Source organism: Pleurodeles waltl, chromosome 5, assembly GCF_031143425.1.
Source record: "Pleurodeles waltl isolate 20211129_DDA chromosome 5, aPleWal1.hap1.20221129, whole genome shotgun sequence".
Taxonomy (NCBI): domain Eukaryota; kingdom Metazoa; phylum Chordata; class Amphibia; order Caudata; family Salamandridae; genus Pleurodeles; species Pleurodeles waltl.
The window spans coordinates 76,562,703-76,587,890 of record NC_090444.1 but is presented as its reverse complement, the minus strand read 5'-3'; the positions used below and the strand labels follow the sequence as shown (position 1 = coordinate 76,587,890).

Below are 25,188 nucleotides of genomic sequence, written 5' to 3'. Positions count from 1 at the left end.
TCCTTTTTATTAATATGTTAAAATATTTAACAAATGATGCATTAGATAGATTTAATACGTTTTTAGTAGCTTTTATGAAATATTGTATTGTTATAATCATTAGCACTGACAATTTTATAAGTATTATGACGTGTAGCATGTCTTTTATGATGAAATATCGAATAAAGACTTCTTTGACTTGAATTAGAACTTATCTTTAAGTGTGTAGTATAGTTTTACAAATAATAGTATTAAAAAAGCAATAAAACAGTGCATCGCGTGTTCCGTTTAAGAGGAGGGAGAGAGTGATGAGTGAGAATTGTGGGGGTGGGGGTGAGGGGGTGACTGAAGTTTACAAAATCCTGATGGGCGTTTCATACTTCATTAAAGGTCAGATGCTTTGAAAGTAGGTGGAACAAATTGTCTCTCCCTTTCTGTCCCTTGAGCTATAGAGACAGGAGCCCTAATCAAAGGCTGAGCGCTTGTGACTCGAAGACACCCGCCCAAGGTCACACAGAGATGCAAAATCCCGCCGCGATAACTACTATCTATATCACTGTTGGCGACTAGAGGCCGGCGGAAGTGGCACAGCGGGTAAGTTACCAGATGAAGGTGGCATCTAAGAATGAATGAGGTTTTATAAATACTTCTTTGTTGAGTGGACATCCGCCTTCAAACACCTCTCCAAAATAAAACCTACGAGAACACATTCCACGTATGTAATACATAGCAACACCAGGCACACATACGCATGTGTCACACACCTTCCCTCTATCATCCACAACTACACAGGAACTACCACACACCTTCCCTCTCTCATCCACAACTACACTCGAACTACCACACACCTTCCCTCTATCATCCACAACTACACACAAACTACCAAACACCTTCCCTCTCTTGTCCACAACTACACACGAATTACCACACTCCTTCCCTCTATCATCCACCACTACAGCAGAACTACCACACACCTTTCCTCTATCATCCACAACTACACCAGAACTACAGCAGACTTTCCCTCTCTCATCCACAACTACACCCGAACTACAACACACCTTCCCTCTCTCATCCACAACTACACTTGAACTACCATACACCTTCCATCTCTCATCCACAACTACACACGAACTACCACACACCTTCCCTCTCTTGTCCACAACTACACACGAACTACCACACACCTTCCCTCTCTAATCCACAACTACACACGAACTACAACACACCTTCCATCTCTCATCCACAACTACACCCGAACTACAACACACCTTCCATCTCTCATCCACAACTACACCAGAACTACCACAGACTTTCCCTCTCTCATCCACAACAACAGACGAACTACCACACACCTTCCCTCTCTCATCCACAACTACACTTGAACTACCATACACCTTCCATCTCTCATCCACAACTACACACGAACTACCACACACCTTCCCTCTCTAATCCACAACTACACACGAACTACAACACACCTTCCATCTCTCATCCACAACTACACACAAACTACCACACACCTCCCCTCTCTTGTCCACAACTACACACGGACTACCACACACCTTCCCTCTCTCATCCACAACTACACTCGAACTACCACACACCTTCCCTCTCTAATCCACAACTACACACGAACTACAACACACCTTCCCTCGATCAATCATCCACAACTACACACAAACTACCACACACCTTCCCTCTATCATTCACTACACATGAACTACCACACACCTTCCCTCTCTAATCCACAACTACACCCGAATTACCACACACCTTCCCTCTCTCGTCCACAACTACACACGAACTACCACACACCTTCCCTGTCTCATCCACCACTACAGCAGAACTACCACAGACTTTCCCTCTCTCATTCATAACTACACACAAATTACCACACACCTTCCCTCTCTTGTCCACAACTACACACACATTACCACACAACTTCCCTCTCTCGTCCACAACTACACACAAATTACCATACACCTTCCCTCTATCATCCACAACTACACACAAACTACTACACACCTTCCCTCTATCATCCACAACTACACACAAACTACCACACACCTTCCCTCTATCATCCACAACTACACACAAACTACCACACACCTTCCCTCTATCACCCACAACTACACAAGAACTACCATACACCTTCCCTCTGTCATCCACAACTACACACGAAAAACCACACACCTTCCCTCTCTCATCCACTACTACACCAGAACTACCACAGACTTTCCCTCTCTCATCCACAACAACACACGAACTACCACACACCTTCCCTCTATCGTCCACAACTACACACAAACTGCCACACACCTTCCCTCTCTTGTCCACAACTACACACGAACTACCACACACCTTCCCTCTCTCATCCACCACTACAGCAGAACTACCACAGACTTTTCCTCTCTCATTCACAACTACACACAAATTACCACACACCTTCCCTCTCTTGTTCACAACCACACACGAATTACCACACAACTTCCCTCTCTCGTCCACAACTACACACGAATTACCACACACCTTCCCTCTATCATCCACAACTACACACAAACTACCCCACACCTTCCCTCTGTCATCCACAACTACACACAAACTACCACACACCTTCCCTCTATCATCCACAACTACACACAAACTACCACACACCTTCCCTCTATCATCCACAACTACACACAAACTACCACACAACTTCCCTCTATCATCCACAACTACACACAAACTACCACACACCTTCACTCTATCATCCACAACTACACACGAACTACAACACACCTTCTCTCTCTCATCCACAACTACACACAAGCTACCACACACCTTCCCGCTCTCATCCACAACTACACACAAACTACCACACGCCTTCCCTCTCTCGTCCACAACTACACACGAACTACCACACACCTTCCCTCTCACGTCCACAACTACACACAAACTACCACACACCTTCCCTCTCTCATCCACCACTACAGCAGAACTACTACAGACTTTCCCTCTCATTCACAACTACACACAAATTACCACACACCTTCCCTCTCTCGTCCACAACTACACACGAATTACCACACACCTTCCCTCTCTCATCCACAGCTACACACAAACTACCACACACCTTCCCTCTCTCATCCACAACTACACACAAACTACCACACACCTTCCCTCTATCATCCACAACTACACATGAAATACCACATACCTTCCCTCTATCATCCACAACTACACACAAACAACCACACACCTTCCCTCTCTCATCCGCAACTACACACAAACTACCCCACACCTTCCCTCTATCATCCACAACTACACACAAACTACCACACACCTTCCCTCTCTCATCCAAAAATACACACGAACTACCACACACCTTTCCTCTGTCATACACAACTAGACATGAACTACCACACACCTTCCCTCTCTCGTCCACATCTACACACGAACTACCACACAGCTTTCCTCCCTCATCCACAACTAAACTCGAACTACCACACATCTTTCCTCTCTCACCCACAACTACACACAAACTACCACACATCTTCCCTCTCTCATCCACAACTACACACGAACTACCACTCACCTTCCCTCTCTTGTCCACAACTACACACAAACTACCACACACCTTCCCTCTATCATCCACAACTACACATGAAATACCACATACCTTCCCTCTATCATCCACAACTACACACAAACAACCACACACCTTCCCTCTCTCATCCACAACTACACACGAACTACCACACATCTTCCCTCTCTCATCCACAACTACACACAAACTACCACACACCTTCCCTCTATCATCCACAACTACACAAGAACTACCACACACCTTCCCTCTCTCCTTCACAACTACACACGAACTACCACACACCTTCCCTCTCTCATCCACCACTACAGCAGAACTACCACAGACGTTCCCTCTCTCATTCACAACTACACACAAATTACCACACACCTTCCCTCTCTTGTCCACAACTACACCTGAATTACCACGCAACTTCCCTCTCTCGTCCACAACAACACACAAATTACCACACACCTTCCCTCTATCATCCACAACTACACACAAACTACCCCACACCTTCCCTCTGTCATCCACAACTACACACAAACTACCACACACCTTCCCTCTGTCATCCACAACTATACACAAACTACCACACACCTTCCCTCTATCACTCCACAACTACACACAAACTACCACACACCTTCACTCTATCATCCAGAGCTACACACGAACTACCACACACCTTTCCTCTATCATCCACAACTACACACAAACTACCACACACCTTCCCTCTATCATACACAACTACACATGAGCTACCACACACCTTCCCTCTATCATACACAACTACACACAAACTACCACACACCTTCCCTCTATCACACACAACTACACTCAAACCACCACACACCTTTCCTCTTTACAAAGAAGAAGAAATTACCACCACACTTCTTGGGTTCAAGGTACCACTATCACTAATGAACACCAACTCACTGCTCATCACATCACAATAAACATTGCTTTTGACATATTGTGTGTTGCAAGTATGTTGGCAACGTCCCTTATAACTAGAAATTATACTCAAGTACCGTCCTTCCTCCTTCAATTCTCTATACATTGCTTAGTAAATTAGCAACAATTACTAGATCTAACCGCATGGGAGCACTTCTCCCTGAACACATCAGTAGCCTAATACGAACCATCTATCTGGCCTTAATGTCCAATCACCTCATCTTCCCTCTTCTGAGTCACATTTAAGTCTGTGGGCCTGATATAGATATTGGCAGACGGGTTACTCAGTCACAGTGGAGAAGGATGTGGGATATCCACTTTCAAAGAAATCTAAATCCAGTTATATTCTATGGGTTTGAGATTTCGGTGGAAGGAGTAACTTGTCCGCTAAGATCCAAATCAAGCCCTGTGTCTTCTACTAGAACTCCACAACCCTCTTTCTCACAACACAGAAATCAACTGCCATCTTGACTCCCCCACATTTCTCTTTCAGCCACGAAGGAACAAATTCGTAGAGTCGCTTGTAATGCCTTCTTCCAACAAATTCCTCCCTTTGCCGCCAAATGATTCAACTCTTTCTCAACTCTACTCAATCTCTCTACTTCCCTGTTTCCTTCTGTTGTCAATCTTCTCATAAATTCTTCTGAAATGCCCCAGTTTCTGTGCCTATTACGCATGTTTTCCAACACAGGCCAAGTTTTATGATGGCCCAGATGATTAGATTTCCCAAATCTATAATCATTTAGTATTGCAGTGCTTCTTGACCATCTATGGCACTGCCATCTGAGGACAGCTGGCCTCTAATCTCTTCAACAAAATGTTCTAATTTGCTTATCCCCTTAGCAAGATGTATCATTGCATTCAAGGATGAGTCTGAACAAAATCGTAGTCTTTCTTGTACCTTCTTACTTTTTCACTTCATAAGGACTTGGTCCCTCAAAATCAGCTCCTAAAATATATTTTCAAAACTAATAGTGCCCTTAATGCTGCCACACATGTTTCAACAGAGTCACTTTCCCCTGTTTTTCTAGAACAAAATTCGAATCTTTATATTAACATGACCAGAACTTAAATCCTGCCTGTATCATCTTCATACACTGCTGTGTAGCACCGTTGTAATCGCCACGAATACACCCAATAATGTAGTAATATTTTATAATTCATTATGAATGCTGTTTTTTAATAGTTTGAAGTTTACTGTGGCACTGAATGTGTTTGCTAATTTTCAGGGCTGAAGTAGGCCTTACATTTGCATATTTCCTAAAGGCGCAACTTCTTTTTTGAACCTGGAAACTGAAAGAGGGATTTAGAACAATAATAAAACTAGTTGGACGTCCAGTCATCCCTCAAGGACAAAATCCTGGCATCTGCTCATTAGATACTTTTTTTTCTGAAAGTAACACATTTCTGTTGCGTGATAAGGCTCTATTGGCTTGTATTGATAGAAAGTGTGCACATACTGGTTAGGTTTTGTGTATTTTAGCTCTGTGCTCCAACTGACCATGTTCTAGCAGGAGCTCTGGACAGTTGACAGTTGTCTCTGATCTTCCCTTTAGACTGGGTTGGGACTTGTTATCTAGGGTACATTCTTCCACCATTAAGATATTTGGATGAGTAACCCTTAAATGAACGAGGGATAGAACGTTCTGTTTCAACTATCTCTAGATCCTTTTCTGCTCTGACTTCCATCTATGGAATGATTGTTCTATTAGACAAAATAGGAAGAAATTCAGAACTTATAGAACAAGTAGCAAATTTGAATCAATAACTTTAGGATTAGTAACCGAACAGTTAGACACCCATACCAAGGCACTTCCCTTCCCAACACCTTTCTTATCATGCATGAGTAGTTGGATAACCTTAAAAAGAGAGTGAAAAAAGTACATGAGATCTAAGGCGGCCCTGACCTATGTCCTACGGCACCTGGAAGTGGTTGGGAAGGTTTTGGGCCTCCTGGTATGATGATATTTCACTCTATCATTGACACTGTTTTAATTGTAGCTGTCATATATATTGCTATTAAACTAATATGCATCATCCAACTCTCTTGCTAAAACAAATGGACTGTCAATACTTTTAGGCTTGCTGCATCTCAGGGTGGTGAGGAGAGAAATAATGACAAAATGTAATAAAAGGAATGGTGGGACTGAGTTCTGCCGAGCTGTTGTAATATGAAATTTGTGCTCTTAGAAAAAAAGGTAGAGGTTGTAAAGACTTAAAATCCTCCATGTGCCATATTCACACCTTCCTGTGTGTTACTCACCACATATACCACCAAGAATGTACTAATTTTTATAATCAAATATGGATGTCATTTTATAACAGTGTTAAGTTTCCTGTGGCACTGAATGTCTTTGTCAATTTTTAGGCTTAAGTAGGGCTCGAAGCCACTAGGCCCTGAGTTGTACATTTGAATATTTTCTAGAGGCACAACTTAGGTGTCAAACTTGGCAGGTGAAAGCAGGATTTAGAAGAATAATGAGACTGGTATTGGAAATATGAACTATATTCTTCCTCGAGGAGAAGATCCTGACAGAAGCTCCTTATTTTTAGCCATATGGTCCATCTGACCCTTTCCTGGCCAGAGCCAGTGGAAAATACAGTTGCCATCTTTGCTCAGATGTGGGCTATTTTGCATTAAACGCTAGTCGGACCCGACTTTTGTGACTCATTTTCAGCACCATAAATGCAACCCAGTTGCAGTGTCAACATAGATGAGACTTCCAAGAGAATGTGGGCGCTCCCAGGTGTTACCTTGGGTGTACAGTTTATTGTTGTGCTGATGCAGCACTTAATTTGTAAATAAAAAGGTGCCGGTACTCGAAGCTCTCCTCTTAAACACGCAGCTGCTGCATTAAGGCCCGTATTTATACTCCGTTTGCGCCGAATTTGCGTCGTTTTTTTCGACGCAAATTCGACGCTAAACTAACGCCAACTAACGCCATATTTATACTATGGCGTTAGAGGCGTCTAGCGCCAAAGTTCCCGGAATGTGCGTCATTTTTTAGCGTGAACCCCTTCCTTGCGTTAATGATATGCAAGGGAGGCGTTCCCGTCTTAAAAAATGACTCCCAGGCCTTTACGTGGTATTTATACTCCCGGGCAAAAGAGACGCCCGGGAGTGGGCGTGGCTAAAAACGGCGCATTTGCGCCGCTTTTTAACGCCTGGGTCAGGCATGGCGTTAAGGGACAAGTGGGCTCAAAATGAGCCCAGAGTGCCCTCCCCTGCCCCCAGGGACCCCCCCTGCCACCCTTGCCCACCCCAGGAGGACACCCAAGGACGGAGGGACCCATCCCATGGACATTAAGGTAAGTTCAGGTAAGTATTTTTTTTTTAATTTTTTGTGGCATAGGGGGGCCTGATTTGTGCCCCCCTACATGCCACTATGCCCAATGACCATGCCCAGGGGACAGAAGTCCCCTGGGCATGGCCATTGGGCAAGGGGGCATGACTCCTATCTTTACAATGATAGGAGTCATGTTGATGGGGGATGGGCGTCGGAAAAAAATGGCGCAAGTCGGGTTACGACGATTTTTTCGACGTAACCTGACTTGCCCCATTTTAAGACGCCCATACGCCATTTTCCCCCTACGCCGGCGCTGTCTGGTCTACGTGTTTTTTTCCCACGCAAACCAGGCAGCGCCGGTCTGATTGCGCCGTCTAACGCCATTCCATAAATACGGCGCCCGCATGGCGCTTCAGAATGGCGTTAGACGGCGCAAAATGTTTTGACGCTAAACTGCGTTAGCGCAGTTTAGCGTCAAAAAGTATAAATATGGGCCTAAATGTGCAAACATGGAATACTGAGGCAGCGTAATCCTGAAGCCATCTCGGGCCTCTTAAATCCATTTACAGCAACTCCCTGCCCCTTCTGCTCCCTCTTGCAGAGTTCTGCTTCCTCCCTTTGTGATGCTTTTACGTCATTTTCCCACTTCTTTCCCATATGTGTCTTTTGCTCGTAGTAAATGCATGAGGCAGAAAAATAAGTGCCTGTGCCCCGCACTGGAAACCACCGGCCCAAATTAAGCACTGTGCAGATGTATGACATACTGCTATGAGACTTTCTTGCTAAGGGTATGGAACACGCAGGACGCAAAGTGGCGCAAAGCTAGCGTTGTACCACTTTGTAAATATGGGGTGATGAAAATTGCCTCCTTGAGCCACATTAGCATAAAAAAATGACGTTAGTAGGACGCAAGGAGGCGCTATTGTAAAGATGGCCTCAAGGCACTGAAAAAGCAAGGAACAGAAGGGAGCAAGAGCGATGCAGCAGCAGGGGCAGAGCTGGGCCTGGGACCTGAGAAAAGATTAGGGCCCATATTTATACTTTTTTAGCGCCACACTTGCGCCGCTTTTTGATGCAAAATCGGCGCAAACTTACAAAATACCATTATATTTTGTACGTTTGCGTCAAAAAGCTGCGCAAATCTGGCGCTAAAAAAGTATAAATATGGGCCTAGGTTTCTCATTTCTTAATCAAAAATGTTTAACTCCTTCATCTTTCTTACTGTCTCCATCTCTGAAATGCCCAAGAAAGGAAAATGCATTTCATCACACCTGGGGTCTGATATGCAGCCTTGATTGTGCTGCTACCTGTTGTCCACACAAGAGCACAGCCACGCCCACCCGCACCTGCACTGATGATGAATATTCGCCAACCATGAAGGTGGCCAATGGGCGGGCTGCACACTGAGACAGACTAGTCACGAATCTCGCCATTGGCTCGCTGCTCGGCTCTCTTAAACCATGCTATGAACGCACATCATGAGAGTGGCAGGATCTGGGTCACTGGACCCTCCCCGTTCTAGGGGGTGGGTGAAGGGCTCAGGACAGGTGATAAGGGTACTGATCCCTAAAAAGGTCCCACAAAGGTCTTTCGCTCTTTCTGCAGAAATGCACGGGTCGTCGCTGCTGGTGCTCAGGGCAGGGATTCCCCATCGCAGCAGATGAACTGTCACCAAGACACTGGTACAAGTTAACCCGGTTGGCTTCCTCTGTGCAAAGTTATCAGAGCACAACACACGTGTCCCACTGAGAAGGAGTCATGTATGAGGACTGAATAAGAGACTCTACAACCTCAGACTTCATGGCATCCAATCACAACCCCCGAAAGAAGGCCATAATAGTACTGTGTCATCTCTTAAAGCAACAGCCTCCGGGGTGGGCACATGCTGTTACGCCACTGCACTGTACCACAGCACAACATACTGCATCATATCTTCAAATAACAATCCCCAGGATGATCACATGCTGTTACACCACTGCACTGTAACACAGCATAACATATTGCATCATATCTTCAAGCAACAGCAGCCAGGAAGGTCACATGCCGTTACACCACTGCTCTGTACCACAGCGTAATATAACTGTGTCATGTCTTCAAACAATAGGCGCTGCAATGGTCACATGTTGTTACACCACTGCACTGCACCACAGCAAAATATAACTGCCATGTCTTTAAACAACACCCCCCGGGATGATTACATGCTGTTACACCACTGCACTGTACCACAGCATACCATGCTGTGCCGTATCTTCAAACAACAGACCCCAGGATGGTCACATGCTGTTACACCACTGCACTGTACCACAGCATAATATAACTGTGTAATGTCTTCAAACAATAGGCGCTGGGATGGTCACATGCTGTTACACCACTGCACTGTACCAAAGCATAATATAACTGTGTCATGTCTTCAAACAATAGGCGCTGCAATGGTCACATGTTGTTACACCACTGCACTGCACCACAGCAAAATATAACTGCCATGTCTTTAAACAACACCCCCCGGGATGATTACATGCTGTTACACCACTGCACTGTACCACAGCATACCATGCTGTGTCGTATCTTCAAACAACAGACCCCAGGATGGTCACATGCTGTTACACCACTGCACTGTACCACAGCATAATATAACTGTGTAATGTCTTCAAACAATAGGCGCTGGGATGGTCACATGCTGTTACACCACTGCACTGTACAACAGCATAATATAACTGTGTCATGTCTTCAAACAATAGGCGCTGCAATGGTCACATGTTGTTACACCACTGCACTGCACCACAGCAAAATATAACTGCCATGTCTTTAAACAACACCCCCGGGATGATTACATGCTGTTACACCACTGCACTGTACCACAGCATACCATGCTGTGTCGTATCTTCAAACAACAGACCCCAGGATGGTCACATGCTGTTACACCACTGCACTGTACCACAGCATAATATAACTGTTTCATGTCTTCAAACAATAGGCGCTGGGATGGTCACATGCTGTTACACCACTGCACTGTACCACAGCATAATATAACTGTGTCATGCCTTTAAACAGCAGTCCCCCGGAAGGCCACATGCCATTACACCTCTGCTCTGTACCACAGCATAATATAACTGGGTCAAGTCTTCAAACGACAGCCCCTGGGACTGTCACATGCTATTTCACCACTGCACTGCACCACAGCATAATATAACTGTGTTGTGTCTTCAAACAACAGCCCCTGTGAAGCTCACATGCTGTTACAGCACTGCACTGTACCACAGCATAACATACTGCGTCATATCTTCAAGCAACAGTCCCCAGGATGGTCACATGCTGTCACAACAGTGCACTGTACCACAGCATAACATACTTCATCACATCTTCAAGCAACAGTCTCTAGGAAGGTCACATGCTGTTACACCACTGCACTGTGCCACAGCATAAAATACTGCGTCATATCTTCAAGCAATGGTCCGCCAGGAAGGTCACATGATGTTATACCACTGCACTGCACCACAGCATACCATACTGCATCATATCTTCAAATAAAAGTATTCAACTAAGAGTGTTTCCCATGGTATCAAAATGTGCAGTTTGCAAGAATGGAAAGCATGCACCTGGGTTACTGTACATGGAGACTGGGGCTTCTTGGCGCTAAAGTAACAAAACGTAGCCTGACCCTTCGAACTACACTGAGTCAAAAATAGCAGAAAAATAGCAGTCAGACAATATAAACCACAGAAAATCGGAGTTTCCACAGTCTCACCAAAAGCAACACTAAATATCTGTTTTAACTACACAGTATCCAGCATCAGCAAAGTTAAAAGGTGCAGATTTCAGCCGCTGGAGCTCCTCGAGGCCAAAAAAGCGCCTTGTGGGAGACATGGATCCTAAACACCAGCCCTGCAGCATCACCGCCCTGGGAAGGATGAACACTGCCTGTTGTGGGTCTAACTCTTCACGTAGTGAATTCAGAGCAACAAACTGCCTTATCGTGTGCATAACAAATGGAACTGATAGCTAACAAAGACTGACAATGGACAGTCTCATACCGAATGATCCTGTCAACCCCTTCTGATCACAGATCCATTTCCTGACACCTTCCCTGCTTTTGGCGCCTCTGAGGCGAAGTCGAGCATGAGTTGTGGGGTTGGCCCCTCCCCAGAAACTGCTCGGGGGAGGTGGTACCCCAGCTGTTATCAGGACATGGCATTGACTAGGCCAAGAAAGCAGCATCAGGCGGCATCGGCAGACTTACTCTCTCGTCATGGTGATGCAGGTCACTTCTCCGATGGCCCTGAATGTCGTCGTCTTGTAGATGTCACTGCAGGGAAGAAGAAGACAGAGTGAGAGCTGAGTGAGTGTGAGGGTGTACGGGGTGTGGACACCATCCGTGCATAGAAAGGGGGCGGCTCCTCTTCATGGGCATGGTGGTGGGAGACAAGTCTGCCAAGGTATGGTTTCATCAAGGCCTGTGTGGACACACTCAAGTAATGTGTGCACCGTGAGGGACACATACAAGACCCCCCACACCGGCACCGAGGCGTGCCCATCAGTATCTCAGAGAAACTCTGTACATCATCCGGAGGCCAGACATGGCAAGGTAAGACCCATGTCCTAAGCAGACTTCCTACACAGCCTGGCCTGTGTGGACACACTCAAGCAATGTGTGCACCGTAAGGGGCACCCACAAGACCCCTCACACCGGCACCGTGGCGTGCCCACCACTGTGCATCATACGGAGGCCAGACATGGCAAGGTGAGACCCATGTCCTCAGCAGACTTCCTACACGGCCTGGCCTGTGTGGACACACTCAAGTGATCTGTGCACCGTGAGGGGCACCCACAAGACCCCTCACACCGGCACCGAGGCGTGCCTACCACTGTGCATCAGCCGGAGGCCAGACATGGCAAGGTAAGATCCATGCCCTCAGCAGACTTCCTACACGGCCTGGCTTGTGGAGCAAAGCTAGACCACTCCACTGTTGAGGCACCAGGCACCAAACCAAAGCAGCCAGTGCCAGCCTCCATGGCCAGCCTCCCCCACACCCAGCACACTGCAAATACAACACGTGCAAAGCTCGCTAAGGGAAGCACAACTTTACAGCAGGGTGTGTAGGCCGAGGCCCAACCTTGGTGTCTTACTGGGCTATCCTATTGTCAACTGTCCCCAGCAGTACGCGCCACATGTGCGCACTTCATGAGCTCTAGAGGCAGGTGGCAGCCCCAAGTATACCCTACTCTCTGCTGCCCTGAACCCCACTCTCACACCAGACCCCTGACTAAAGCATGGCCTTCATACAAGGCTAACCCGCACCGGCCCGCCAGTGCTTAATTTGTAAAAAAAAAAACATAAGTGCCAGAGCCCTCATCAGGCAGGCACTGCACCTGGCACCACCCACTGCCCCTCCAGCCCTGCCAGTGGAAGTACCAAGACAAATACTAACCCTCACACTCCTTTAAGTGTGACAATTCAGACTATTCCAGGCCCCCAGAGCTATAAGAAAAACGTGGACAGCAGGTATTAGACATGTTAAAGGTATATTTGATTAGCAAACAAATCGTGTTGTGCTGATGTCTAAATCAGGAAGACTGCGCCACCATGTGGCAGACTGTTATAAGTGCCAGTGCTGAAAATTAAGTGCAGGTGCCAAGTACCAGAAACTATCGGCTCAAATTAAGCACTTCAGCCTACAATTCTAGAGAGGTTCCCAGAATTAAACGCTGTATACATGGTGCCACTCACTCATTCATTCCTCCCTTCTCAATAACAGTTCCTAAATGCCCGGGTCTCTTTTGCCCACTCTCTGCCTCCCAAGCTATCTGCAAGGGGCCCACATGCCAATCTCCCTCAGAAGATCATAGTACGAAAGGGACAGAAAGTACAAACTGTACTCACTGCACGTGAGAAATGGAAGAGCCAAAGAGAAGCTTGGAGGGTTGAGGGAACCCCACAAGGGAGAGCAGGCCCATAGGATGTTTTGTAATACACACAATTAGAAGAACTGCTTCAATTCCAACAGGACTTCCACATTTATTTTAAAAAAAAGTGATTCAGTCCATGTTGCCTTTGAACTGATACCATCAATGATGGATACACAACAGTAGAAATGGAGCCATTCTGATCATAATAATCACACCTATGGCAATTCAAAACAAACACAAGCTCAATAGCATAGAATCAAATAAACAAAATTAGCATGAATTTATCTGTTTGTCAGAATTACAGAACCCCAGCAGCCTTCGATAACCCTTAAAACTGACGACTGGGCTGCATTTGTTGCATCAGTTCCTTTCACCAGTGAGCCTACAATGAAGAACCTCAGAGTGGATCAAGCATCGCTCTGTTGATGGGAACAATCTAACTGTAAATTGATTTATTCTGCCCCCTTGTCAAGCCCCAATCAGACATTTGTCCATGCAAACATCAAAGCATCTCTGTGCATCCCACCATATAGAGAGGCTTGTCCAAAGCATAGATTCTATACTGACCAACAGCGGCTTCAAGCATGTCTGAAAATCAATATAAATGCTGAGATAACATCACGATGCTCTCTTCGTCGCTCATATTCCTTGTCAGATATGGAATTCACCTGTATGGATAATTCATGCTCAGAACTGTACCAACTCATTCAGGAGACGAGGACCCAATGGCATGGCCTCTGTGTACACATATGTAGCTCCTGCCTGTAAAGTGCAGCATTTCCATGCATAATAACCAGATCCAATGCCTGTTTGGATTGTAGGCATCTTGCACTCAATAAGGTTGTGCAATAGCCCCAGGGTGCAACTTGCAGATTTGGCCTAGCTCTACTTCCCTCAATAGACCCCTTATCTGTTCTGTGATTGGGGCTCCTATTCTTTTCATGAGGGGGGACAGATCAGCTCACGCCTTCCTGCATGATGAAAGGGGGAGCCATTGAGCTAGGGGCGCCATGCGAGAAATAGAAGATTGAAAACAACGCATCATGTCCCACCACACTGTTGCAGATCCCAGTACAAGGGCTCCAGGAAGATGCTGGTGGCATCTTCTGTCAGACTGCCTTGGACATCTTACCTGTCCTGGGGATGTTCTGCAGTTCACCCTATGTGCTCTTTTCCCCTTACTGAGGCACACACTGTCCCTTTCATTCAATTCAAGTAGCTTGGGGACTTCAGGTGTTTAGACATCTGTAGGATTTTAGCACATACTTAGAGAATTACATCCAATTTCCCTACACCGGTAATAGTCCACATGAAAACCTAGAAATAAAGTGCAAAATGCACAAATTATTGTCACATTAAACCAAAACAGAAGACATGGCTGCCCTCGTTGCATTATCGGTGAGCGTGTCACAGTGGGAATCCATGGTCCCACCCCAAAGACATGTCTCTGCCCTTATGAAAGCCCAGCTGGGTGTTTATTTTCTTTCACCAACATCCCCTATTTCATCCTGCAGCTAGATGAGCAGCCATTATGCCTGCTCTCCCATCAGGTATCTCTTCTTGCATCCACACCTTCCTTTACCATGCAGGCGACATGTACCACCATCAGAGCCAAGCACCCGTCACTCACCGGAGGGGAGACAGCTCTCCGAAGTACTCGCCAGTGCGCATGATCCCAATCAGATCATCCTTCCCGTTCATCCTCTGGGTGACCTGAACCTGCGGGGAAACCCAGATTGTATGAGACATGTCCAGTCCACATGCATGTACAACCCTTTGATGACCTGCAGATATTTATTGGTATGAGGCAATAGAAGAGAAACATAAACTCAAAAGTTAGAGGAAATTCACTAGTTTCACAGCCAATGGTTAATGAAGTTGGACTTTCAAGTTATATTAAAATGTAACCTTTATGCGCATTACAGAATACAATGGTAGGGCTGGAGGTAGGTATAAACATATTAAAGGAAAGAGTGGCTCTGAGTTACAGCTCTAGGTTAAGGTCTTAGCACAGTCATCTTGGGAGAGAAAATCAAGTACCAGATTCCTTCAGTACCAGCTGCCAATAGCCTTAATTACAAAACGTGTTCATAATCTGAAAGCTCTTTGTATACATACTTGTTGAAATATATGGAAATGTAAACAAACTTAACATCTTAGCACCCAGTCAATGGTAGTAATATTGATTTAATTGGGAAACTTTGTTTTTCATTATTTTGATATCAATTCTAAATAGTTTTTTTTTGTTTTAAAAAAAATCAGGAATCATGGACACGATATTGCACATCCTAAGATCAATTTCCAGTTGTGTCAAGTTGAAGCTGCTAAATGTCCAGTGACCTGCTGCAGATGCAGTCACAAGGGGAGTCGATGAAACACACACAAGAAGGGGTTGAGCACTCATGAAATCAAGACAAAGGCAGTAGGCCACATATTCCTGTTATTCCAGCAATGACATTAATAAGATAAGATATTCACTACGGTAATAAGTTGTATTTACAATGCCACAAGTTAGAACCCAAATTCATAATAATCAGTCAAGTGATAAGTAGGCAGCCAACACGTGTTTCGTCCCAAATGAGTTCCTCAAGGCTGCCAACACAATAGAGGAAAAAATGGAAATAAAGCCGAGTTTGCTTTGTAATGTATATCATAATATATATAACATTATAGTTATATATATATATATATATATATATATATATATATATATATATATATATACACATCTTCCAAAATGATGAGGTTCCACTCATCATACAGCTGCACCACTGTACAATTTCACAGCTTCCATCATGCATCGCAGGAAAAAATCAGATATTTGCATTCTTCAGCATTCATATTGTTTATTGCAAATAAGTTGCTGCTCCCAAACAAATTAGAGTGTATACATATATAAAATATAATATTATATTATAATATATACCCACATATACCCACATCATGATCCACGTCCCTCACATAAGCCTCTCATGTCCTTGGAAGATGCAACACCCACCTCGCCTCTCAAGATGATGTAAAAGTCTGTTCCCTTGCCATTGTCGCTCGCGATGAGGTCACCCGGAAGGAACTTGCACTGTATCAAATAGGAAAGCAAACACTTCTGTTATTAAAGCACAAAGAGATGGCGTGCTCATAGTAACTAGCTAAGATGTACATTCTGTCTTTATAGACAATAGATCATCATGCGTCCTCCCCAGTAATCCTCAGGACTCTAAGCTTCCAAGGAGTCATCTCTCTAGTCTTTTAACCCAACAGAAGTGAAACCATTGCTTTTCTGACCACCCCATCCCTGGAGGAAACCAGAAGAACCTGGCTTATCAGACTGGCACTACTTCTCCACTGTGGCACTAACATTTTTGGCTTTTAGTTCAGTACTCTTAATAGGGATGCCATTTTGTGAAGGGAACGCATATATATTTTTTCTGTAGAGGAATAGTGATATTCTGTGATATAACAGACCTTTTGGAATATTTCATGCAAGGCTATTGAGCCAATATTTTTGTTGAAAAGTTTGTTTGCGCTTTTTTTCAAAGGTAGTTGGCAGGGATACTCTCTTCACCCTTTCAAAGCACAGCTACTTTGGAAAACGCTTGGTTCCTCAGCATCTGTTCCAAACCCACATGGTTATGATGAAATTACACTAGTACAATGATAACTGTGTAATAGTTGTTAATTGCAGCACTAAAAATCCAGTAATATTGAGATAAAAGCTGCAGTAAATAGGCTGTATGATGTTACGTTGTGTTTTCTTTTCTTTTTTTGTTTTGTTGTATTGTACTCTTATGTTGTGATATTTAGGGCCCATATTTCTACTTTTTTAGCGCCACATTTGCGCCGCTTTTTGCTGCAAAAGCAGCGCTAACTTACAAAATACAGTTGTATTTTGTAAGTTTGTGCCGCTTTTGCGTCAAAAAATTATGCGAATGCAGCGCTAAAAAAGTATAATATGGGCCTTAGTATTTGTAAGACACACTGGCAAAATAATGCTAACCAGCTTAGGCTGTAGAGAGGGAGATGTTTAATGTGCCCAGAAAATGAATTGATTAATGGTAGATCCAAGAGCCAAAGGAAGATCACTGACCAAGGTGGAGTCTTACAAGAGACAAATTGGCCATCCAACCTTTAGCAGATCAATCTAGACACTGGAAGTATAGCTGCATTGGAGGATGAAGAAGACCAGTGTCACAAGATGCTATTATGACTCTCATAATTTTGAATTGCTTCATTGCAGCATGACTGGACCAGTCTTGTATGCTGGCCAAATCTATGCTGGACCGTCCTTTGACTATCTAGATCTCTGTCCTCGGAGCCTTACGTTTCAGTGCTCCGTTGCTCTCGAGCGAGGCTAATGCTCTATGGATACCAGCACTGAGCATCTCTTGCTTTGCACTCATTGCTCTTGTGAAAACTCCTGCCAAGGCCAGCATCAAACCCATCAACAATCACCTCCATGGAAGGGGTTTTGATGTAAATCTGTACAACTGCCTGTTCCATTTTGTTTTAGGAGTGGAAGAGAAAACGAGGAGGGTAATATTCTGTTCTGCGCATGTGAGTTAAGAGCATGTCCGCTTGGGGAGGTTAATCAGCACTGAAATGACCACTACAAGGACACCCTCTCCTCAGCCGATCCGTACCTCCTCCATAGAGTCGATGATTCTTGAAAGTTGTGCGTCTGACATCTGCTTGAGAGTCTGTGTTCTGGAAACCAAAGAAAAGGTTAAAAAAATCTTGAAAAATAATTTTACACCAAAGCAAGATCTGCTTAATCCTTCTAGACTATGCTTCTTCACCCGAGTATAACGAAGTCTCTTCCACATGAAACTCATACCCTTGCTAGTTACCAGTTCTACTAAAAGGTAACTCCTAAAACCCTAAAACTTCATATTTTCCTTAAGCCTCATTTTCACGATTCTTTCCTTGTATTATTGACTTTAGTAATGTGTTGTCTTAGGTCTGAAGCATCTGCCCTAACCTGTTTCAGTATCTCCAATTTGCAGTATGTGGGATTCTGAAGGATGACCTCTAAGAGCTCCCCTTATTCAAGATTCAACAGCAAAGTTCATACAGCGGCATCTTATAGCCAGAGGCTACTTCAGCTGCTTCGACATCCACTGCATTATTAATCTATACTGCTTAAACTGCGTTTATTAGAATAGCCATCAAGCCTATTCATGTCAGAATAATTTGACTCTCAAGTCGAGTCGCACTGATCTCACTAATGATCCCCAGGCACCAGAAAATACTGCTTGGTTGTCACTTAGCCAGCATTACACTATGGAGCTCCTCCTTCCCTCCATCAACGTTCCAAGCAAATGAATAGATGCCTTTATTAAGGAAAGGAATGCCAACACAACTCTTAGAATAAGCTTTGGGGGACTCATTTAAAACTTGGTGGGTGGGTTCCTCAGTCACAAATGTAGCAGATATCCTGTCCACCGTATTACAAGTGCCGTAGGATATAACACACGTGTGATAAGGTGCGGAGGATATGCATTATGTTTTTGATGGAGTAAACCATCTGCCAAACTCTCAATCAGGCCCCTAGTGTCTGATTTTGCTAGACTAATGAAAGATGCTCAACTCAACGCTATACCATCCTACCCAGAAGATGCAAAAAGACTCAACACACGGCTCAAATATACAACCTTCATGATGCAAAAGAGATGTAATAACCAACCCCCACAAAGCAGATGGTGCTGTACCAGAAGGTACACCATGTGGCCATCACGAGGTACAATAATCCATCTCAGGCTCCAACACCCAACCTAAAAGATATACAAATGACTCCATCCGCGGCTACAACCTCCACGCTCCATCTAAGGTTAAAAACGCCCTAATTGAAACACGTTTTGGGAGTGTGGGGTTGCGAGCAGCAGAGTTTTGAGCTGTCTGAAGAGGTCGAAGAAGAACTTGTGGGAGATCGAAGTCCTAAGTACAACACAGTGCAACAGTCCAAGCAGGATGTAACCAGAGCCTGGACTAGGGCTTTTCTGGCCGAGATGGTACTAGTAGCAATGGTTCTTGTTCTATAAAGTCACAGTATCTTTGTAGCTCTCTTTTTTCACCACACCTTTACAACTCGAAAACTGCTACATCCAGATCTTCATTTCTTCTCAAACTCAATAGCTTCGACCCCCCCCCTCCTCCCACACTTTGACTTGATCCTGAGCCAACCATTGATGTATATAGTACATTCAACAGGCTATGCTGCCAGACCGGGTCTGGTTCAACCATTCATTCGCCCACTTTCAGACAGCGACTAAGATAAGGTTTTGCAGGGAGAAGGATGGGGAGCATCCACAGCCCAGCGAGCAGGCCAGTTTGGTCTCATCCCCTGTAGTTCTTCCAGCCTTAGTAGTGTGATAAACGAAGGTTGCTAGCTGGTACACATAAACTGATGTGAAGCTACTGCAGCTTTCTGGCACAAATTAAAGGCTTGGGGGATTCATAACAAGTGGCTACATTTTGTAGTGGAATTACACAAATGAAACCTGGATACAAGTGAAACTATGCAAAGGGTTCAGTCTGACACCAATAATTCCAACAGCAAGGGGTCTAAAAAAGGTTGCATACTAGTTCCTTTACCAATTCTCTGTACATAGATAATTTCACAGATTACCTTGATTCTTGACAGGCTTTCCAGCCAAGGCTGGTACAACAGAAAATCAGGGATGTAGCCTAAGCAGATGACCTTGTTATGACAACCAAAACACAACATGGTCTTCTTCATCAACTTAATTGCAACAGCTTAACTGCAAATCTCATAAAACCCAAGATAGTCAACTTTAGTAGAACAACTAAACATTTAAATAAAATAATAAACAATTCAATAGTTTAACACTAGGTCGACTCTTGCCCATTCCTAGGACTAACCATCGGTAAAGGCACCTCCAGAACCTTAAGAAAAGATGCAAAGAGATTGCAGTGGTAGTTTTCTATCTCATATTAAGGAAGAGTCATGGGCCAATCACTGCTGCTAATTCTTAATTAAATCTGATTTTTCAACCAAGATTACCAAATGTCTGGATTAAATTCTCATTAAAAACATGTCAACTTATTTTTTTAATACAATCAACCCCACAACTGCCTCAACCATTGACAAACACGACCTACATCTGTAAGCTCTATAAGCTCCATTATTCAAACCCAACAAATTAAGTCACAAACAATTGTTCCTCAAAAAGGTAAAGGAAATGTCCTATTCTAGCGATGTACCACGTAAAAGAACGAGTGCCTGCTTTATCCCCATTAGACAGTACAACCTGGATTCCAATCTCAATACAGACACATAAAAATCTTATCTGAGATTCAGGCTACTTTATATCCAAATCTTACAAAAAGAGGGCCATTGGATTGCTGCAGGAAAAGAAACATTGACTGGCCATCTATCTAAGCAGACAAATGAAACTACAGAACATATTATCTGTATCTGTCATAAGTTACTGCAAATTCAAAAAAGTACCTAGGTTTATTTTTTTAAAGCTGCTAATATAATATAATATAATTTAATTGTATATAATATTGCATTTTATTTTACTTTCAATGACAATCAAATTGTTTTATAGTACGTGTAATTAATTTTTTAACTATCACTTGCAACTATTTAGCGGTGTCATGAGAGACATTAGCATTTTTAGTATCCTTGTTGTAATTATTTTTTATGCTTCTTTTCATCTAATCAAATGTGTTTTTAACTTTTTTGCTTGCATTGTCTATTGCAAATTATTTTATATACATAAATCGATCAAATAAAAATGTACTAATAATACTGTAGATGTCAGTTTTTTAGCTATTTGCACTTAATTAAAACGTAAGTTCACCAATAATAGCAAAAGTTAAACCCTATTCCAGTTCAACAAAATCAAAAGTCGAGATTCTGCCCCCATAAATAGCATTTACCCGTGTTTGTTCATATGTTATGCGAGAGAGATTGAATTCTGGACAGGTGGATTGGCAAAGTTGGTGAACGAATATGGTGAACTTGCACGTTTTTATGTCTTCACCAACATTTTGCAGGTAGCTCCCCATCTGAACATATTTCTGCGCAGAAGAAAATGCACTTTTAAATGGGAAGCAGACTCCCCACAGATGGTTGTGAAGCTTTCCATACGAATGAATGATCACACATGCAGTTACTCTTGGGAATATACGACTGTTGCAGGTTCATTGTAGAATTCCAGGAACTCTCTAGAATTTCTGAAAAGTCTCATATTTACTCCAGAATGTAACCTCCAGGTGACAGACATGCAAAAGCAGTTTGACTTAACGAATCATAAGAAGCGTACATTTACATGAGGGGAAACAGTCTGCCTTATTTTTCTGTTTTCTACTCCCCAGGGAACATATTTTTTCCATGTACAGCAACATCTTTTCCTATGCACCCACCAATGCTGCACCCATTCCCATCTTGGACAGGAAAGTACCGGCATGTGGCAGATGTTCACTTTCTCAGGCATCCCACCACGGAAAGCCTTTTGCTGCAAGTTTGCTCAAATGTAACAAGTTACTGAATTGCAATTTAGACTTTGAACATCCTAAAATGCATTTTCCCTGCATTTTTCTGCGAATCGGGCCGTTTGCAACTGGAAAAATGCTTTGTACATCTGGTCCTCGGTTCGATATAGACCAGAGGTCTGGTACTGTGGGCCACAGAGTTTTCTACTGGCTGTCTCTCTCTCTCTGACAGATTCACAACAAACTCACTCTTTCAGGAGCCTCAGCGTGTCCTGCCGCTTCTGCCTGGAGTTGTTGGCCATGATGGTCCGGAAGGTTTGACGATGGATCTCCCAGAGCTTCACATGACCTATTGCTGACCCCGAGAGAGGACAAAAAACGAGCTGTTCATTGGTGTACATGATTTTAATAGCGGGCGGAATATGGAATCAAATTGCAAGAAACATTGCACTGGAAATTATCCCTTTTGTTGCAGCTTTCTGATACCTAAGGCACATAGGAATATACATTTTCAATCACTGGAACAATACACGATAAAGTGAAATGCAGTGCTTCTAAAATACAATTCATGCATACTATAATTAGGGATCTCGGTTTTATAGTATTTTTTTAAATACATTTCTGCCTGTATTTATCCTTTTTATTTTTGGGGCATCTTATTGACATTTACCCATATTTAGTTTGTGTTTTGAAAATAAATGGAGTTGAAAAATAGTGTAGTTCCACATTTATATAACTGATAAATATGCTCGCATACTTTGATGCCTGTCACGTTTCAGCAAATTAAGCAGCCAAATATAGCAAAACCTCGCACCAACAGGTAAATACCAGCATTATGCTACAAATATATGTTAACACATGCCTGTATTTAGGGAAATCTTAACTTGTTTTTAATTCCCCAACGCTGTCTATCTGTTAAGCTGTTGGCCCGTGATTCATGAAAGACACCATGGCCAATCACCCTCAAGAAGAAGAATTTTCAGTATTTTTCCACTGTTAAAAATAAATACAGCCTGGAAACTTGTTGTTTTCTGTCTGTATTTTCCTGCCAAAATCAGTAAAAACGGAAAACTGGGAGCCTTAATTATAATAAGTTTAATATGAGCATCTATGCAATAGATGAACAATATTGGTTCAACTCTAGTGCATATGGTGAACATTAATGACATGCAATGAGAAGAGTTGGACTAGGCTGTTAGGCATTCTTTGCCGGGGACTGGAAGAAAACCACCCAGCATCGAAATCTATATGGACACTACTAGTATCACCCAAGATCCTCAAGTTATTTAACCCGGAGTATCATGCGTGTACTGGTTATATGTTGAAATCACAAGTGCTTCAAGCACCCATGGCTCAATAACGAGTTCGGAACAACAAACTTGTTGGTATCACTAATGCCTTTACAACGATTTTTCGTTGTAAAGGCATTCCTGGTAAAGGCATTAGTGATCAGCATGCACGGTTACAGCATGCTTCACCCCTGCCCCCCCACCCCTAAAAATTACCGCGACCCCCCCACCCCCACAACCACCCCAACCTCCACCTCCAAAATTACCACAACCCTAACCCCCTCCCCTAAAACCTAAAGCACCCCAACCCACCCCTTAAACCTAAACCCTGACCCCCTCCCCGCCCCTAAACCCTAATCACCCCGAGCCCTTCACCCCACCCCCAAAAACGTGTTTCCCGCGTGTACTATCTTAGCCTCACTGTACAATGCCTTGATAAAGCACATAGAAAAATTGTGTATTCATGCGAAACACGTGTCATCTAAACCTTTTCGACCCATAAAAAATAGATACAATTATCTTCGCATAAGATTTTTAATTCAATTATCGGATATATTAAAAACAAGAGGGTTCGGTCTCGAAATGCAATTAACTCCTATTGCAATTGTGATAATCACAGAAACTCTCTTAGGTGGCATAACCTGGCATGACATTGAATGACATATCAACAAGATATGAGAAATAGCACTGGAATAATTTTTAGTAATGATTTCCGAGTCAGAAAAACTCAGGGAATTTTATACTTTGCATAGAAGTACAAAGTTCCCTGACTATGCCCAATGCAGCTCAGTTAAAATTGACCTAATCAGTGCATCTCATTTCAGGGATTTTTTTTGCTGGTCATATCCCTTTCCATTCTCCGACCTTGGAAGTGTCTCACCAGTATCTGGATGGACTTCAGGATGTGGGACAGGAGATGTTGTATCCTGGCAGACTTCTGGGACAAAAAATGGAAGCTTTCCAAAGCAAGTTCTGCCGCTGTCATATCTATCCCAGCACAGCAGCAGGGAAAGGCCAGCTGCCAAACACAGGCCATGTTTTTTAGGCTTTTTTAATACTTTATCAACTTCACAATTAGCTCATCTGTCAAACGTTTTAAATAATCTGCAGAGAGTTGTGAGCCATCAGGCTTCACAACGTCGCATAGCATGGCAATACACTGAATCCCTTATTGAGCTCAATCACAAAAAAATATCTATGAGTAGTTATATCTTACTCCTGTTTTAGGAGTGAATTACACCTCAGTTTTTAAGCCTGAGTCAATCAACTTTTTCTGTGAGTTGTTACATCACAATCCGTGATTAGGTCGGACTAACTCGTGTACTAGAAGTAAAAAACTTTGCAAATCTAGACGGGATATCTAGGAGTATTTCATACCAAATACAAGCGCAAAACATAACTACTGATAGAAAATAAACTTTGTAAATCTGGCCTGGTTACCTAGAGGTACTCCATACCTAAGAAAAAAGCAAAACATAACTAGTAATAGAAAATAAACTATTCGAAACTGACCTGGTTACTTAGGAATGCTCCATGCCTAATACAAGAGTAAAACATAACTAAACATTGTGAAGTTGGCTGGTTAACTAGGAGTACTACAGCACTAAGACAAGAGTAAAACATAACTACTAATAGAAAATACACTTTGTAAATCTGGCCTTGATATCTAGGAGTACTTCATACCTAAGATAAGAGTACAACCTAACTACTAATAGTAAATAAACCGTTTGAATCTGGCTGGTTACCTAGGAGT

The 25,188-nt window shown here is 43.4% G+C and overlaps 1 protein-coding gene across 1 annotated transcript in view; it reads right to left on the bottom strand.

The window, feature by feature from the left end:
* LOC138295370 (cGMP-dependent protein kinase 2-like) overlaps positions 1-25,188 on the bottom strand; it is a 256,512-nt gene that overhangs the window by 80,790 nt on the left and 150,534 nt on the right. Inside the window, exons 6-10 of the mRNA XM_069233613.1 lie at positions 22,396-22,501; positions 18,327-18,390; positions 16,688-16,765; positions 15,320-15,408; positions 12,023-12,088 (exon numbers count right to left, since the gene is read on the bottom strand). Coding sequence (XP_069089714.1) covers positions 12,023-12,088; positions 15,320-15,408; positions 16,688-16,765; positions 18,327-18,390; positions 22,396-22,501 — 403 coding nt within the window. The remainder of the gene's footprint in view (positions 1-12,022; positions 12,089-15,319; positions 15,409-16,687; positions 16,766-18,326; positions 18,391-22,395; positions 22,502-25,188) is intronic.